General features: G+C 54.1%; 1 protein-coding gene across 6 annotated transcripts in view; it reads right to left on the reverse strand.

The window, feature by feature from the left end:
• Positions 1-10,872, reverse strand: part of VWCE (von Willebrand factor C and EGF domains) — a 54,806-nt gene extending 43,934 nt beyond the window's left edge. For 5 of the 6 annotated variants that reach the window (XM_025286479.2, XM_025286480.2, XM_025286477.2 and 2 more), the window contains exons 1-7: positions 10,379-10,872; positions 7,573-7,667; positions 7,360-7,449; positions 6,890-7,018; positions 4,511-4,627; positions 2,469-2,585; positions 1,440-1,568 (exon numbers count right to left, since the gene is read on the reverse strand). In XM_025286479.2, the coding sequence (XP_025142264.1) occupies positions 1,440-1,568; positions 2,469-2,585; positions 4,511-4,627; positions 6,890-7,018; positions 7,360-7,449; positions 7,573-7,667; positions 10,379-10,488 (787 nt within the window). In that variant the 5' untranslated portion in view covers positions 10,489-10,872. Of the gene's footprint in view, positions 1-1,439; positions 1,569-2,468; positions 2,586-4,510; positions 4,628-6,889; positions 7,019-7,248; positions 7,450-7,572; positions 7,668-10,378 lie in introns of all 6 variants that reach the window. The other variant, XM_025286478.2, reaches the window with a different exon arrangement.
• Between the last annotated feature and the right edge of the window lie 3,685 nt (positions 10,873-14,557).

Below are 14,557 nucleotides of genomic sequence, written 5' to 3' on the forward strand. Positions count from 1 at the left end.
GTGGACTTGGGTCCGCCATCACAAGGCACTGAACCTGGGTTAGTGTCTTCATCAGCAGGATGGGTCTAACACCAACAGCTGAACCTCAGACTAACGGGGCTGCAGTGACGATCAGGAGAGAAGACTGATGAAAAAGCACCAAACAAGCAAACTGAAGTTATGAGTTGGTGATGCTGGCGGTCAGAAGCTTCTGTTGCTGCTGCTGCTAAGTCACTTCAGTCGTGTCCAACTCTGTGCGACCCCACAGACGGAAGCCCACCAGGCTCCCCCGTCCCTGGGATTCTCCAGGCAAGAACACTGGAGTGGGTTGCCATTTCCTTCTCCCATGCATGAAAGCGAAAAGTGAAAGTGAAGTCGCTCAGTCATGTCCGACTCTTAGCGACCCCACGGACTGCAGCCCACCAGGCTCCTCCGTCCATGGGATTTTCCAGGCAAGAGTACTGGAGTGGGGTGCCATCGCCTTCTCCAGTCAGAAGCTTCGGCCACTGCCAAATCAGAGTCTTCTCCCTTCCCCTCCTGGCTGGCCACAGAGGAGACTCGGGACCCCTGAAGCCCTCAGGGATCCACCCTGGGAATGACCCTTCCCTACTTCTGGGTCCCGACAAGTTGGCAGTGTTTCCCCTGCTCCTTGACCCAGAGGGGGCTTCCCACGAGGAGATGCTGAGGCTCAGGAGAAGGAAGAGCCCAGGGTCCTCTCCGGTCCCACCCCAGACAGGCCAGCTTACAAGATGTTGCCTCCCCCAACACACACACACACACACACTCACATACACTCTTAGGAAAGTACACATTTTCCCTGCAGATGGACACCAACTGCCCAACAGTCTGAAAGAGAGATCCGACCAACATGAGAGAGAAGAGGCAAATGTGGGGCAAAGGTAAGAGGAGAAAGAGGGAGTCACAAATCAGAGTGCGCCCGGGAGAAAACAGGCTGGGCAGGGAAGGGGAACCTGGGTGGCCGAGCTCAGACCAACACGGGCAGTCACACCATGGAAAACTGGCCTCTGGACTAGAAAGAACGCCTTGGATATTGACACGATATTACACAGACGTTTACAGGCATGCTGTTAAAGCATGGCAGAGAACTGACCCCACACTGTCCGAAGTGTCCCGCGAAGCCCAGGTTACTGGGACTCCCACATCAAAGGCTTCTCTGTCATTGATTGTTTTTTAGTGGGTTTTTTTCCCTTTATTATTTGGGGGAAAACAGTAGGGCTGGGGAAACAGTGAAAGGGAAATAAAAGAAGGATGGGTAAAGGGGAAAGAGAGAAGATAAAAGGTCGGTGGTGGAAATAACAAAGAAGATGAACTGAAAAAAAAGTTCCTGCGGAAGGAAGAGGCACCCTGTCTTCCGCGCTTAGAAAGAGAAGCGGAAGGCTGAGGGCGGGGCCTAGAGCCGGGAGCGGGACCTAGAGCCGGGGGCGGGGCCAGGAGCTCACCTTCACAGGACACTCGGTCAGCCCGGAGCCGGAAGCCAGGTCGGCAAGTGCACAGGAAGCTGCCCACGGTGTTGTGGCAGGAATGGTGACAGACTCTTCTCTCCAGGGGCCTCCGACACTCGTTTACATCTGCGGGAGAGCCTCGCTACCGACGGCTGCCTTGTCGGGGCTACCAAGTTATCTTTCCTCCATCTCTTAGCCCAAAAGACCGGAGAAGTCTCCCTGCTGTGTTCTTATGGGGTCCTTCCCTGCCCCAGGGCGATGACGTGACTCAGATGTCTGGGAATGGGGCTGAAGTCTAGTGCTGGTCCCCTTGGAAGGTCTGTACATCCAGTAGGCATTTAATGGATGCACCAGTGACTCGCACTCCAGCACTGTGCAGCAGTGATTAAGTGCTGGCTGGTGGGGATGGGCCCCCATTGGGAATCTCGGCTCCAAACCCTCCACCATCCCAGTGTTGGGCATCGGGTGCTGTGGGCCCTTCTGAAAAAGAGTCTCCAAAAAAATCACTGCACTGCTCAGGGCAGGCTTCAGGACAAACACCCAACTTTGCTAGAACAAGGTCTTTTTTCAGGCCCATGGGACCCCACCTTCAACCCATGAGCCAAGCTCAAGCCAAACATGCCAATCCCTTTCTGGAAATTTCTGCTAATGGGCTGAGAAAACAGGGGTCTCCTTCTAAACCAGAGGAACCAAGACATAACGTGCTTTATTTACCAAGGGGAGCAAAGGCAGCCAAGAAAATGGGTGAGCAGAGAGGAATCCTTGGGGTGTATCTGGGAGAGGGTGGAAGAGAAACATAACAGCATGAAAGTGGCATGCGGCCAGGAAAAGTCCAAGACGGGGTCTTCCATCAGGAGCCATGCCAACCCCAGGGAAAGGCAGGCTCTGAGCAAAGGCTCAAGCACTTGCAGGCTCCAGGGAACCAAGGAGGTCCAGACTGTTGACCTTTCCCTGTCCCTGGGCTCACTCTGTCAGTCTTCCTGATTGGCAACCTAAGTATGAAGACAGCAGGGTCCCTGGCCTTACCTACACAGGAGTGCCGGTTGCCATGGAGATGGAAGCCAGTTCTACAGGAACACCTGTAGCTGCCAATGCTGTTTTTACATCTCTGCTGGCAGGGGGTCCCAAGGCATTCATCAGTGTCTGGAAGGGAACAGGACATGGCTGGAGCTCATTTCCCTGTGGGGTTTTGGAAACATACAGTCCTCTCTACCAACCTCTCTCATCACCATCTCCTACCTGACTCTTAACCCCTCTCCTTCTCAAAACCCACATCCAGTCTATCAACTCCTAAGTTCTCCGTGGACCAGCCCACTTCTCTCCACCCTCACTGCCATATCCTAGCCCAGGATAACCTTTGTCTCTGGTCTGGAGGATAACAACAGTGTTGTGTGTCTCTCTGCCTCTCCCTGTGCTCCTCCCAAGCTACCCTCTACACAGCCTCCAGGAAGTTCTGACGAACGGTACCTCTGATCAGGCCACTTTCTGCTTAAAATCTCTCCAAGGCTCCCACAAGTACTAATGCTGCACCATAGCTCACGAGCCCAGGGCTGCCTTTCCAAGCTCCCTCCTTCCCCCTCACCTTTACTTTGGCCTAAATTCTGGCCATTTTCCAAATGCACCATGCTCTTGTGGCCCTCCTCCTTTATACATGTTCTCCTATCTGCTTAGAATGTTTTCTCATCTTGTCTGGCTGGAAAACTCCTATTCATACCTCAAAACCCAGCTTCTATACCACCTCCCCTGTCAAAGCCTCACCAAGCCATTGTTTGAAATTAGGAAAAAACTGAAAATAACCTCTATATTCATCAATAAGAGAAGAGTTAGGAAACTATGAGATATTTGCACTGCAGAGCACCAAGCAGCAGTTGACACGAATAAAGCAAATCTGTTGACCCTGATGTGGAAATATCTTCAAGATGGACTGTTGAAGGGGGAAAAGCTGATGCAGCAATGACTAGATTCAGATCTCAACTCTAATATGATCTTGAGCAAATTAATTTCTTTAAACCTCACTATTCCTACCAGGAAAATGGAAATAAACAGTACCAACTTCATAGGACAATTCTGAGGATGAAATGAGAAAATGTGTGTTAAGTACTTAACATGGTGCCTGGGATACAGGAGTTGAATAACTATTAACCCCCCATACTCCCTGCATCTCTTATCCTTCTATCTCTATAAGGGAACATGTACTGGGGAGAGGCAGGCAGGGCACTCATCAGATTGATGACCAAGTGCTATTCAACTGCATTCTCTCCAAATTCATGTATGGAAGCCCTAACCCTCAATGTGATGGTATTACGAGGTGGGGTCTTTGGGAGGTAGATGATGTCTTGAGGGTGGGGCCCTCATGACGGGATTAGTGCCCTTAGAGCCATGAGGACCTCACTGAAGAACCTCACTGTTCTTCCCCTTCCATCAGGCAGGGCGCTGGAGGGCAGGATGTTTTCTTACTGGCTGTGTGTCTCCAGAGCCTGGCCCAGCACAGGGGCAGGTGGTGACTCTATCACAGCATGGCTTTGCACATGACACACCCCCGTGTGTCACAGCCCCGTCCCCTCAGCCCTCCCCCATGTCAGTGGCCTCCTCGCTCTGGTTAGTCTGCTCCGCCTGCCCCTGGCCCTTCCCTCTGCCTCTCCCTCCCCTACCCCCAACCCTGCAATGATGGCAGCAGCAGTTTCTACTGAGCCGTGGTCCAGAGCAAAGGCCTTAGGGTCAGACATGCAACCTGACTCCCCCTCCTCCTGCTGTCAGAATGGCCTTGGGCAAGCCTCATCCATAAAGTGAGGATGAGAACACCATCTCCTGGAACTTCCCTGTCAGTCCAGTGGTTAAGACTTTGTGTTCCCTGCTAGGGGAACTAAAGTCCCACATACCAAGAGGTGCAGGCAAAAAAAAAAAAAAAAACAGAGAGCAGCATCTCACTTAGAGAACCGTGGTGAAGGTGACATGCAGTCATGCCTGGAGAGCACAGGATGGGCCTCAAAGGGCCTCGAGGTCCACATCAGAGTCTAAAAGTGGTGGCAACAGCAGGCAGCATCACTACCCCTCCCAGAGCCGCTCACCTTGGCAGCTGTGGCGGTCTGCGGACAGCTGCATGCCCGGCCCACACTCACACACGAACCCGCCTTCCGTGTTCACGCAGTGGCCCTCGCAAGAGGAGCTTAAACATTCATCGATGTCTGGAGAGAGAGGAAACACTCTTACATAGCTCACTCTGAACGTGTTTTGTTTATGGGCAGGGACTGCATCCCACAAGGACCCTGAGCCCACATGGGGCATGCCCCACTGCCACCCCAGGAAGAAAGAAGGCACTAGGTAAATCTTCTGGTTTTAGGGGCCCCCAGTCCAAGAAAGAAGAGGCCATGGGGCCAGGCCTCTTCTGACCCACACAGAACAGATAACGGGAGAGACTGGTTGAAATAGAACTATTTCCAACAGTTCCACCTGCAAGGCAACCCCAAAAAGGCCAGGGGAAGGGGCAGGAAGGTTGATTAAGTTCCCTTTAGGTCTTGTGGAGCACCGCTGGCGTGCAGTGGACCTGGAAGGGATCTGTCGAGGACACAAACGTGACTAAGACACAGTGCTGGCTCTCCAGACGGTTGCAGCCTGAGAACACAGGAGTCACGAGGCACATCCATGAGAGGCCAGTGTGGGGCAGGGGCTATGTATGTGTCCCACCAGGGACCGCCCCCCACAGCAGGTGTGTGATGGAGGAGACATGGGCTGAGAGGACCAGGTGGCATCAAGAAGGGGGCTGTCGAGTGGAGCTTCCAGGAAGCACAGGGAACACAGTGGAGGAGTGGGGAGGGGGGCAGTCTGGTGGGAGGCCAAGTGAGAGGTGGTGGGTTAAGGTTCAGCTGTGGGGCACAAAGGAGCCCCCAGGCTTCTGTCCAGGGGGAGCCAATATTACTTTAGGGAGGTTCAAGCCTGGGTGGGGGAGGGGGCTGAGAGACAGAAACCCCCCCCACCCAGCTTCAAAACATCCCTTCCTATCTCAGAACCATGAAGACCTACGAGGTCAGCTCCTCCCACTCCAGTCTACTCTGCCCACCTGAGTCTCCCTTCCACCCCCGGCCCCCATGCCTACTGGTCCCCTCCATTCTCCTTTCTTGCTCTTCCCATGGCAGGCACCTTTGGGACTATGCCCACTTCCTCTAAGACATCCACCCTGACTCACCCTATCCCACCCTGGTGACTCCCCTGCCCTGCACTTGCTTTGACATTGGTCTCTGGCTTTTCCTTAGTCCAGTTTGCCTCTGCAAGGAGAAATGTGTCTGGAAAGTACTTCAACCTTCCGGAAAAGGCGGGGAAGGGGGTGGGGGAGGAGTAAGCACCAAAACTCCTTCATGGGACCTTTGACCCAATAGTCTTCCTTCTGGAAATAATCAGAGAGGCTGACTAGAAGCCACATTACTACAGCATTATTCATAGCAGCCGAACACTGCAGACAAGCTAAGGATGGATAGCATAGAAGTAGGTACTTAGATTACAGTAGCCACATCTGCAGCCATTAAAAGTGATGTTGTAAGGACTACTAATATTTCCTGCTCACAGCACAAAGTGAGAAAAACAACGAACAAAAGTGATAGATAAGGTATGATCCCAATTTTATAAAACAGACAGAGAGGCATGCCTGACACACAGTCCCACACACACAAGTACACATAGAGACCCAGGGGACAAGGGCAGGAAAAAAAATAACTTCATTTTAGAAACACGTATCTCTGGGTAGGAACTTCTGGGACATGTTTATTTTCACCTTTCTACCCTTCTTTTACTTTCCAAATGTTCCAAAGTAAGTTATTTTTTATTTTTATATTCAGGGGAAGAAATGTTTATTTCCACAAAATGTTAAAAAGGCACAAGGGTGGGGGTGGGGGATGGCTTTCAAGCTCTCTGGAAAGACAAGTAAGAAGCTGGTCACAGTAGCATCTATGAGGAAGGTAACAGACTTGGCCTGTAGGAAATTTTTTGAATCATGAACAAATAATACTTTTACAAAATAACTACTGATTTCTTTTGCTTCATCGTTCAAATGTCACATTCTCGAGGGAGTCTTTTGCAGTCCAGCCCACCTCCAGCCCCAGTTCCCTGTGCCCCTGTGGGCCCTGGCACTGTGCACTCCTCCAGTGATGGTCCCATTAGGTGGGACTGTCACTGTCCTTACTCATCTCCCTGCACCATATCTTGAAGCAACATATGAGCAGAGACCGCCCGCATAACCCCAACCACAGGTCAGTTCCTGGTCCCTAAGACATGTTTGATAGGTATTTGTGGAATAGCCGAAGTGGCAGATTCCTCATGTTCAGCTGCCCACCTGCAGACTTCAGAGCTGCTCCTAGCTTGGCTTCACTCCAGCATATCCCGGGAGACTGGCCTCGGAGGACAGGGAGGAGACCCCCTTCCCACCCGCCCCTCCCTGCTGCTCCCAGGCCTCTCACCGGTACACCTGATGCCAACCGCTGTCTCGGTCATGGAGAAGCCCACGGGGCACACTCGGGCCACCTCCTGACAGCCGCCGTGGTTACAGGTGAGGTCACAGCCGTATTCCCCGCAGGGTCCGTGGGCTTCTGAAACAATCACCGCACCTGTGAGCATGCGCCATGCGGCAGTCCCAGCCGCCCCCCTCCCGGGGCCCCCCGCCCCGTTCCTCCTAAATTCTGTGGGGAAGGGGCCCTGGAGGCAAACAGGACTGAGTTTAAATCCAGCTCTGCCACTTACTGACCATGTAACCTTGGGCAAGCCACTAGCTTCTGCACCTCAGTTTTCTCATCTACAAAATGGGAATGAGAATGCCTACCTCATAGGGTTGTTTGAAAATGATGCGCTAGGGCACAACTGCCCAGTGCCCGGCACAGTCTCAGTGTAAACAGAGCTCTTCCCATCAGCCAGGGCCCGCACCCCCAGTTACCTGGGCAGGTGGGCCCTTGCTCTCCGTCCTGGCAGGAACAGACATTGGGAGCGATGCAGATGCCACTCCCACAGCCAAAGGAGCAGAGGGCTGAGAAGAGAAACACAGGTGAGGGAGTCGGGGCTGGAGCCCCCCAAGTCTGCCCCTCAGGCCAGCCCAGGGAAGGCGCACCCTGCTGTGGAGGACGTTTGGGGCACAGGGACAGGCACTTACGAAGGGTGCAGTGCCCACTGCCCATGGAGGGCGCCCAGCCAGGGCAGCAGCCACTCCCGAATCCCGAGAGGCAGACGTGGGGGCCCAGCCGGCGTCTGCAAGAGGAGAGAGTACCTTCCATGTTCTGTCCTGGGGGTCGGGGGAGGATTCATCTCCTGGGCAGTGAAAGCCTCCCAGCCAGTCAGTAAGTCAGTCAACCAACACTTCTGGAAACCCCCACCTCCACCCTCAATGGACAATGAGAAGTTTCCAAAGAAAAATGACCCAGACGGTCTGTCCCTCCTGGAGGCAGGACAAAGACACAGTTGTAAGAGAACAGACACTAGCTGCCTGTAGATGCCTGCCTGCCACGTGGACACTTGCTCTGAGAGCGAGGAGGGCCCTCAGAGCTGAGAAGGGAAGACTGCAATGGAAGAAGAACCCCAGGGGCGGCAGCCTCAGGGCCTTTGCACTTGCAGTTTCCCCTATCAGGAGGGTTCTTCCCCAAACACACACACACACAGCACCCCCTTTCCTGTAAAAGTCTCTCTGCTCAAGTCACCTTCTCAGAGAGGCCCTACTTGTGCACCCTTACCTCACTTTATTCTGCTTCATAACACTTACTTCCTGGGACACTGAATTATTGGGTTGGACAAAAAGTTTGTTCCAGTTTTTCCATAACATCTTAAACTTTTTTGCCAACCCAATACTCCCTAGTTTGTTGACGTACTCATTCCCCGGCTCCCCTACCATACCCTGAGGACAGGGGCTTCATCTTTTTGCTCAACTCTGCACCAAGGGCAGCATCTGGCACATAGTAGGTGCTTAATCAATGGCAGTTGAGGGCAAGGTTGAGAAGGGATAACAAAAGAAGAGGGGGGAGATGGTGAAATGTCGGGAAGGGGGAGAGGGTGCTGGTGAGCTGCCCAAGGAAGTGAAGGGGAACCCAGTGTGCCCAAGGCTGGGTGAGGTGAGGCAGTCCAGCCATGAACAAGCCATTTCCTCCACCTTCAAGGGGCAGACAAGGAACCATGTATAGCAACAAGTGCCAGAATGTTACAGGCTAGGGAGGCCCAGGGAGCACAGGAGTGGTTTCCTCAACTGAGGCTGGAGAGAGAATGGGGGCAGCCGGTGAGAGTGGAGGAATGTTCCAGGCCGGAGCGGCATGCGCATGGGCCTGGAAAGGGTCAGAGGCGATGACAAGAACTGATTCTGGGCTGGGCAGAGGATGATGAAGTCCAGCCTAGTTTGAACTAGGAATCCTAGTCCAACAGAATAGGGACAAGAAATCTCCCCCAACAGTGTTCTACCCGAGACTGAAGACTGGTGGGAATATCCTGCCAGTCAGGCAGTCTTTGGGCTTCCCTGGTGGCTCGGGGGTAAAGAATCCACCTGCCAGTACAGGAGACACGGGCTCGATCCCTGGGTCAGGAAGATTCCCTGGAGAAGGAAATGGCACTCCACTCCAGTATTCTTGCCTGGAAAATCCCATGGACAGAGGAGCCTGGAGGGTTCCTCTGGGGCCTTTGGGACCCCAAAGAGCTGGACACGACTTAGGGACTAAACAACAGCAATAGGCAGTCTACAGAGCATCCATGATGTGCAGCAGACACTCGGGACATGGATGGAAAGACAGAGTCAGTCTGCTCTTCTGGAGAATAATCTGTGTCAAAAGTGACAAGTATTCTGGAAAGAGAAACTCTGGACACAGGGCAAAACAGAAACGTCTGCAGAAAACTGTCCCTGGAGCCTCCAAAAGCTTTTTCCCTCTCTGAAGTCATCGCACAGAAGGGGCCCTGGAAGGGGGTGGGGGGTGCGGCAGGGATGTCTCACCCGCTGCCCTCGCGGGAGCGATTATGGCAGCAGCCTGAGAAGGAGGCTCCTCAGATGGGGCTCTCAAAGGGACAGGGGGGCCACCAGAGCGGCGGATGGAAGGATGCCCGGGAGGCCACTGGAGCCTCATCCTCAGGTGGGCAGGGGCAGAGCGCCCCAAGGGGCCGAGGGCAGGCGGTGATGGGGAGACAGGTGGCAGGCAGCAAGGCTCTGACACGCCGGCGGAGCAGGGCGGATCTGAGCAGGAACTGGCGGTGGCTGCGGAACACACGTGCGAGTTGCGAGCCTGGCTGGGCCGCCCCACTGCGCGCCCCCCGCCCCCGAGGCCGTGGCCTCGGGCCAGGCCGCCCGCAGACACCGTGTTCCCTCGCTTTGAGCATCACGCACACACGCGCTCTGCCCGCGGCGACCCGGCCCTCCCAGGAGGAGACACGAGGGGAGGGAGACATCAATCGGGAAAGAGCAAAGGGACAAACACCCCACCCCCGCCCGCGTGCACACACTGGCAGAAACCGAAACAACCTAGAGAGACCCCGGCGGTTCCAAGGTTCACGGCGGGCACGGAGCCTGGATACAGGCAAAGCCCCCAGCCGCGGAGCGGTCAGCGCCGCGGGGCAGGCCAGGCACTGCCTAGGCAGAGCCACGGACACGTTTGGGAGCGAAAAGCCCGCCAGTCCCAAGACTAGCTGGTATGTCCCCGGCCCCCTGGCCAGGGATCCGCGCTCCACGGTACTCAGAAGGGCTCACCTAGCGTCGGGGTCTCCGGTCCCCCCGCCAGATCCCAGTCAGGACAGCCCCGGCCAGGGGCGCAGGACGGCCACCCGCCCGGACCACAAGCTGCTGTCCCTTTGTCCCGACCTCCCGGGCTCGCCCGCGCTGACAGTGCCACGGGAGGGTGCCGGGACCCGCGGCTCCGGGACGCCCCTCCGCGCCTCCCGGCTCCGCGCCGGTAGCGCTCCGCAGAAGGCGCAGGGGAGGGGTGCGGGGCACTTACCTCTCAGCCCCGAAGTGCCCCGGCGTCTTCCTCCCGGTGTAGCCGCGGGCCGGGGTGCCCGGCAGCAGGAGCGCGACGCAGGCGGCCCGGAGGAGCAGTCCGGCCCACATGACCGGCGGCGGCGGGTCCCCCCGGCTCGGCTGGGCTCCGGCGCCGCGCGCGGGGGAGGGGGCTGCGAGCCCTCGCCCCTCCTCCTGGCGCCGCGGGGAGCGAACCAGCGAGCCCCGAGCTGGCACGCGGAGCCGAGCAGGGGGGCTGGGGACGCCGAGAGAAGGCGCCGGGGGCCGCGAGGGGACGCGGCGTACGGCTGGGGGGTCTCTCGCACCTCGAAACGAAACACACAAAAGGCAGCGGCGCCCGCCGGCCCGCCGGTGGCCTCCCGGGGAGGCGCGGAGCCCGGGGCGGGGGCAAAGATCAGGGACCCCTGGGGGCGGGGTTTCGTCCTCGGCCCACACCCCCTGCCCGGGTTTGGGAGTCGGCTTCCTGCGAAGGGCTGTGGGCGTGAGACGGAGGCCGGGGGAGGAAAGAGACTCCGGGAAAAAGGCTGGAGGCTGCGCGCCCCGGGAATTGCTGGTCGAGATGGAGCCCGAGATACCTGTGTTGTACGAGAAGGTGGGACGCTGGGCCCTTTCGCTGCTGGGCACTTCTAGGCTAGCCCCCAGCCTACCAGCAGGTTTGCACCCTAAGCCTCCCTGGGTGCGCCAGTCAGTAGGTTCCCCTGCTCCCTGATTGGGGGCGCTAGCGGCTCTTGAACCCACAGACTCCCCTTGTCCCCTTCAGCAGCTGCCCCAGGCCAGTCAAGAGATGGTAGGCAGGAGGGTGGTGAGCAGGTGGTGGACGTAAATCAGAATCATCCAGCTGGGAGAAAGCTGAAAGGCTGACTAAATTCTACTTTCAGCTTTGGGCAGGAAACTCCAATCAGTCCAGCTTTTACTTAAGCACTTGTGGGGATGAAGGTCTCACTACCTATCAGAAGGCAGCCCAATCCAATTTTGAGTAACTCCCATTTGTTGGGAAGTGTTTTTCCTTCCCAGCTAAATTACCCCACCCCCACCCCCACCCCTCGTGCCTTTGGTTCTGCCTGTGCAGTAGCCTTTCCACTGGCGACCTCAGCCTGTCACTAAAGTCCTTAACATTGGTGGCCACAAGTGAACACGGTGCCAACAGTGGTCTGGATTCTTGCCTCCTCCCTTCCAGATGCCATACTTCTATTAACACAGCCTGATATTACTTGGCCTTTTTGACAACCCAATGATGCTGTCAGTTCCTTACATAAGATTTACAGTAAAGGAAAGCCTCCGGTGCTCTTTGTTGTCATGTCTTTTTGTCCTTATTGAACACAAACTGCTAAGCCAATCTCCTTACCTGAACCTGTGTGGCTGAGTTTTTGCAGGTGTTCAATTTAGGGTGGTTACCTCACCCTGCTGGAGAAGGAAATGGCAACCCAGTCCAGTATTCCTGCCTGGGAAATCCCATGGACAGAGGAGCCAGGCTACAGTCCATGGAGTCGCAGAAGAGTTGGCCATGACTTAGTGACTACATAAGCTCAACGTGTTAGTTTGACCCATCTGAGCAACACGTTTTCAGCTAATAGGTTGCCAACATACTCTGTATTGGAAATGAATGCTACTTCCATACTTACGTCCATTCTGAGTCCTGAGGACCCTGAGTCTTAGGGCATCTTTCCTTTATGTTAAACATCCAAAGGTGTACTTCCCCCTCTGCCGTTCAGACTGCATTCCTCACTACCACTCACAAAGTGCTTCGATGCCCAATGTCAGTGGCCACATAGTCAGAAATCTAGCCCTGAAATCATTCTTTAAAAAATATTTATTTGGCTGCGCTGTGTCTTAGTTGTGGAGTGTGGGATCTAGTTCCCTGACCAGGGATGGAACCCGGGCTCCCTACCTTGGGGGTATGGAATCTTAGCCACTGGACCACCAAGGGAATCCCATAGCCCTGAATTATTAAATAGGGATAAACAGAAAACTCTTCCTTCATTCGAACCTGCAAAATCTATCACACCACCATCCTTATCATTCCTATCTAGACCACCATCAGTGTCAAATAGGTGCTCTGTCTTCCTGGATCTAGAAGCTACCCACAAATTCTCAACACATTTGCACAGGACAGTTGTTTTTTTTTACATACATGTCACCCTTCATGCCATTTTCTCCCATGCTCCAGCACACCTCAGCTACCTCCTTTCTGAACTTGACTACTTTATGGAGTTCCGGCCCCTCCGTCTCACCCTGTAAGTCTGGCAGACTTGGGTCAGTGGGCAGCCACAATGACCGAGATGTAACTGTGTATAAAGAAAATCCTTACCTACCCTCAACAGAAGCCCAGGATATTTAAATCTGTAAATTCCGACTGGTGAATTTTGAAAGAAACTTTCTAAATAGCCTGACATTTCTTTCATTTCCTGTTTCTTTGACCTTATGGGATTCACCTTGCTCATCATACCAAGTTCACTTCTTCAGTTTCGTTTTCACTATTTTCTGTTTGTTTTGTGTTTTGGTTTGTGTGACCTCGAAGCTTCGCAAACTTTGGACCCGGAGAGCTGCTCACTTAAAATCATTCATCCTCAAGGACGAGTTTGGGCCCATATGGTTCCTCAGTATTTCCTCACCGGTTCTGTGGCTTGTGGCTGCTCAGTAACAAAAGGGACCCTCCACGGAGGGTGGAGGATTCAAGTTGTTGTTGGCTGTAGAAAGGAGGCCTCTGGCTTGTGACCCTTCCAAATGGTCATGTGATGAGTCAGTGTTTCTATTATTCTCCCAAAGGTCCGTTCGTGCAGAGGCCGGAGTGAGGCGAGCTCATCAGCGCCTACATGGAGAGGAGCCATTCCAGCTGGCTGCAGCAAAGCTCCAAAGGCAACCTTTCACCCCGGGAGAGGTGATTAATGGTTTTAAGAGGGGATGTGGGAGTGTGGCAGCAGGATGTCAGTTTCTAAAGGATTGCTGGAATTCAATCCGGAGTGAATATACCCGAGATTGTAGGAAACAAAAAGCTGCACGCTCTCTGGTTTCCAAAGTCAAGACTGAAGCCCCCGGTAAGTGACAACCTTCTCCTGAACACGGCAGGTCTCTGCAGCTGCAGGTCAAACCACTGAGAAGCACCAGAATAATAACCCTGCCACATTCTGTTATTCTCCCATCTAGGATTAAATTTTTTAAATAATCACAATCTGGAGGCCTTTGCCTGCCTGCCTCATTAAAGCTGGTCTCTGGCATGGGGGCAGGCGTTTTCAATTCAAACCATGACTTGAAGAATTCAAATCACAGTGTTGAGTTTCAAGTTCAAACTGTGGTTTTTGAGAGATGATTATTTTTTCCCTTAAGACCCTTATCCTCCACCCTCAGAAACCCCAGGAGAGTAAGGGGAAAAGAACTGTAATGAAACTTAAGGAATGCCTCCAGGGAAGGAAACTTACTCCCAAAGACCCCCAAAGCAGAGATGCTTCTTTGCTCTTTTCCTTTTAAGCTAGAATCTCCCAAAACCACAGTTTGAACTTGAAACCACAATTTTCCTGACACTGTATCAAAGGCTGGTCTTAAAGGAGCCAGCCAATATGCCTGGGATCAACCCTGCTCCACTGTTGGGACAGAGCAGCCTTTATTCCCACTGGATCACTGGTGGAAACGTGGGCCCGGACACTCTGACCCACTGAGCCGAAAGAAGACCGGCTCTGTTTGCTGAACAGAAGGGTGAACCCCAAATGTGCCCTACTCCTGTATTTTCAAACCTAAGGCACCAAAGGTTTACTCAATGAAACCAGAGGAAATAAAATCTGAATCCAAAGGGCATGTGGCAACAGGAAGCTGGGAGGAGTGTGAGGAGCAGTGCCTAGGGGGCTAGTTGGCTGAATGCTGCACATACAGCTGGCTGAAAATGACGTCAGGAGAGGCAGCCCAAGCAGCATTACTAACAGAGGCCACTGGGAATAGAAGGATGACTGGAGTCAAAGGCAACCCAAGACAGCTGAATTTCAAAAACCTGACTCCCTTCATCCCTGGGATCCCACCAAGATCGATCATATGACAAAGGAGAGGTACAGAGGACACTTCTCTACCTGAAAGGAATGTTCCAGCAGCCAGGACAAGGGGCCGCTGCAATGGCTGTGAAGGAGAGAATGGCACCTGCAGCACCCTGGGCACAGAGCACCTGGGGTGCCGG

The sequence above is a fragment of the Bubalus bubalis genome, chromosome 5 (genome assembly GCF_019923935.1).
Source record: "Bubalus bubalis isolate 160015118507 breed Murrah chromosome 5, NDDB_SH_1, whole genome shotgun sequence".
NCBI lineage: Eukaryota > Metazoa > Chordata > Mammalia > Artiodactyla > Bovidae > Bubalus > Bubalus bubalis.